Here is a 2773-nt window from a genome sequence, read left to right as displayed (position 1 = left end):
CTCCCTTAGTTGTTTTGTTCTTTCTGAAATTTTCCTAAGATGAAAAAAAAACTAATTAGGATTGAATTAGAGTAAGAATTTTTTTGTGGTTGATAATTAATATGTAATATTTGAATTATATCTATGAGAGGTTTTTAAATTAATATTTAATTTTAATTAGGAATGTAGTGAGTCATTAATAATTAATTAATTTTTCATTAAAGCACGATTCAAGTTAATTTTACTCATAATATTTGCAGGGATTTATTATATACTTAGAATGTAGCATATTTGCAAGGATTTATTTAAAAAACATTATATAAATGATTAATATATATTATTTTAATTTTTTCTCTGTTAAGATAATTTTAATATTAAAACTTATAATATTTTTGGAATTTAAAAATGTAAACATATCATTAAATATTATTTAAGTTGGGACCATTAGTTCTTTTTATTATGTTTCAGCAAGTTAGTTTTACTAATATAGATATATCAAATTGATTTATGACTATTTTATGCATTTAAAATATTTCTTTGAAATAATACCCCCACACATATGAGCAAGGAGTATAGAACATATAATATCATTTAATTTTTAAATTATTTTAATATATTTAGAAAATATTTTTGCGTCATTAACTACTTTATATTTAAATACTTAATACATTTGTTATACCTAAAAATATTACTTGTTTCCATTTTATATATATTTGAATTTTTTATTGATAATTAATATTTTGACTAATTTTAATATCAAATATTTAATTATGTTTATGAGAGGTTTTACAATTAATATTTAATACATTTAAAAATAGAAAGATTCATTAATAATTAATTACTAATGTTATTGATGCAAGTAATTATTTTAAATGATAATTAATAATTAAATATTTTTAATTTTGATATTTAAAATCTTAGTTGTATACATGAGATATTTTACAATTAATATTTAATATTAATGATATAAAGAGCCAATAAGAAGAATAAGTTAAATAAATAATCAATATTCTCATTAAAGCAGGTTTGAGTCAATTATATATAATTAATGAACATTTTTATTGATAATTAATATTTTGACTAATTTTATTATTTGATATGGTAATTATATGTATTAGAGGTTCTACAATTAATATTTAATACAATTAAAAATATAAATATTTAATAATAATTAATTTCTATTATCATTAGTGCAAGAAATTCTTCTTATTGGTAATCAATATTTAACTAATTTTAATTTTAATGTATAATTTTTTATTTGTTTGTATGAGAGATTTTGAAATTAATATTTAATATAATATAATTAGTATGATAAAAAGTCAATAAGAAGAATAAATTAAATAAATAATTCATAGATAATTAGTATTCTCATTAATGCAAGGTTTGAGTCAATTTGACTTGTATATTCTTTAAAAAAAGACTTGTATATATATATATATATATTGGAAATTTGTAGTAACGATAACTTCTTTCGTGCTTCGACATCCAAATTGTGATGGCGGAAGAGAATTCGGGTGCTATGAACCCTAATTTGAGTCATGGTCAAGGTCTTGGGCCAATATCTAGGTCTGTAAACGTTGAATCACTTCAAAGAATCAACGAAGAAGTCCATGCTCCCCATGAATTGAATCATATTTTGGCCAATTCAGGTGATGGAGTCACATTGGAGGATGGGGAAGGATCTTCGGTGACTAAGACGTCACTGAAGATGGATGGTGTTAAAAAAGGCAGTGACAATGAAGAGAATTTTTTTAAGTGTATTATCTGTTTAGATTTGGCCAAGGAACCTATTGTGACTCCTTGTGGCCATTTGTTTTGTTGGCCATGCATATATCAATGGCTAGATGTGCATTCAAATTCTAAGAAGTGCCCGGTTTGCAAGAGAGATGTGATTCTCAAGAATGTTACTCCAATATATGGACGTGGAACAAATGCTCATGTGAGGGAAGATAAGGATTCCGATCTTGGAATTCCTTCTAGGCCTGAAGCAAGGCGTGTTGAGAATTTGAGGGAAGCCCTTCATTTGAATGAATTTCCACTCCTTGTGAAAGACATTCTTTTGCGTATGGGAGGAGGCAGAACTAATCTAATTCAATATTTATCTCAGCTACTTGAATCAAACAATCATGCTCGTCGTGAACTAGCTGAGATGCCCATTTCCGTATTGAGAATGTTCATGTCATCTGAAGGCATAACGAATGAACTAATTTCTAGGGCACGCCGTCGTCATGATGCAGTGAGTTTGCTGAACAACAATGATGGCAGAGGTGGTAGAAACCAAGAGCGCCCTCCCTCATCCAATGATGCTTCAAGAGTACCTGGTGTGGATGCTGAAGATCAAGCTCCAAGGGGCAGTCATTTGGACTGATTAAGGCCTTCTATAACAATGTAAGTGTTTCTTGCTTTGGTATGGTATGACTTTATATGTCTGGATTTTTTCAATTTTCCCATTTTACAAGTTTTCATAGATTAAGATGGATTTAAAGTGCTTTCACTTATACGTTTTCTTACGGTATTATAACCATGGCATTATAGTATATAGAAGTTAGAACTTATATATCATGATTCTCTTTTATCTGATTGCATTACTTGGTCTGACGGTTAAGTCCTATAGTCGAAGAAGCAATTTATTCACTATTGAGGGTAAGATTAAACCATCTCACCACAAAGTGATAAACCTTCACTGCACATTCCACCTTTGTAATGACCTCACCCATTTGCTAAACCTAATCCCCCCCTCCTTTTTCTTCTGATCAACTTGTGTTAGCCATTTATACTAATCAATCTAGTGACC

The 2773-nt window shown here is 27.9% G+C and overlaps 1 protein-coding gene across 1 annotated transcript; it reads left to right on the top strand.

Annotated features, from left to right (window-relative positions):
• The first annotated feature begins 1474 nt into the window (after positions 1-1474).
• LOC130721999 (uncharacterized) lies at positions 1475-2347 on the top strand. Its single transcript, XM_057572592.1, has one exon. It carries the CDS (start codon positions 1475-1477, stop codon positions 2345-2347), a length of 873 nt encoding a protein of 290 aa, XP_057428575.1.
• Positions 2348-2773: the final 426 nt, after the last annotated feature.

This window comes from Lotus japonicus, chromosome 1, assembly GCF_012489685.1.
Source record: "Lotus japonicus ecotype B-129 chromosome 1, LjGifu_v1.2".
Taxonomy (NCBI): Eukaryota; Viridiplantae; Streptophyta; class Magnoliopsida; order Fabales; family Fabaceae; genus Lotus; species Lotus japonicus.
This window is presented reverse-complemented; position numbering and strand designations above follow the sequence as displayed.

Excerpts from the sequence above, each read along its gene's own strand:
- LOC130721999 (XM_057572592.1), top strand. The coding sequence starts at position 1,475 with ATGGCGGAAGAGAATTCGGGTGCTATGAACCCTAATTTGAGTCATGGT.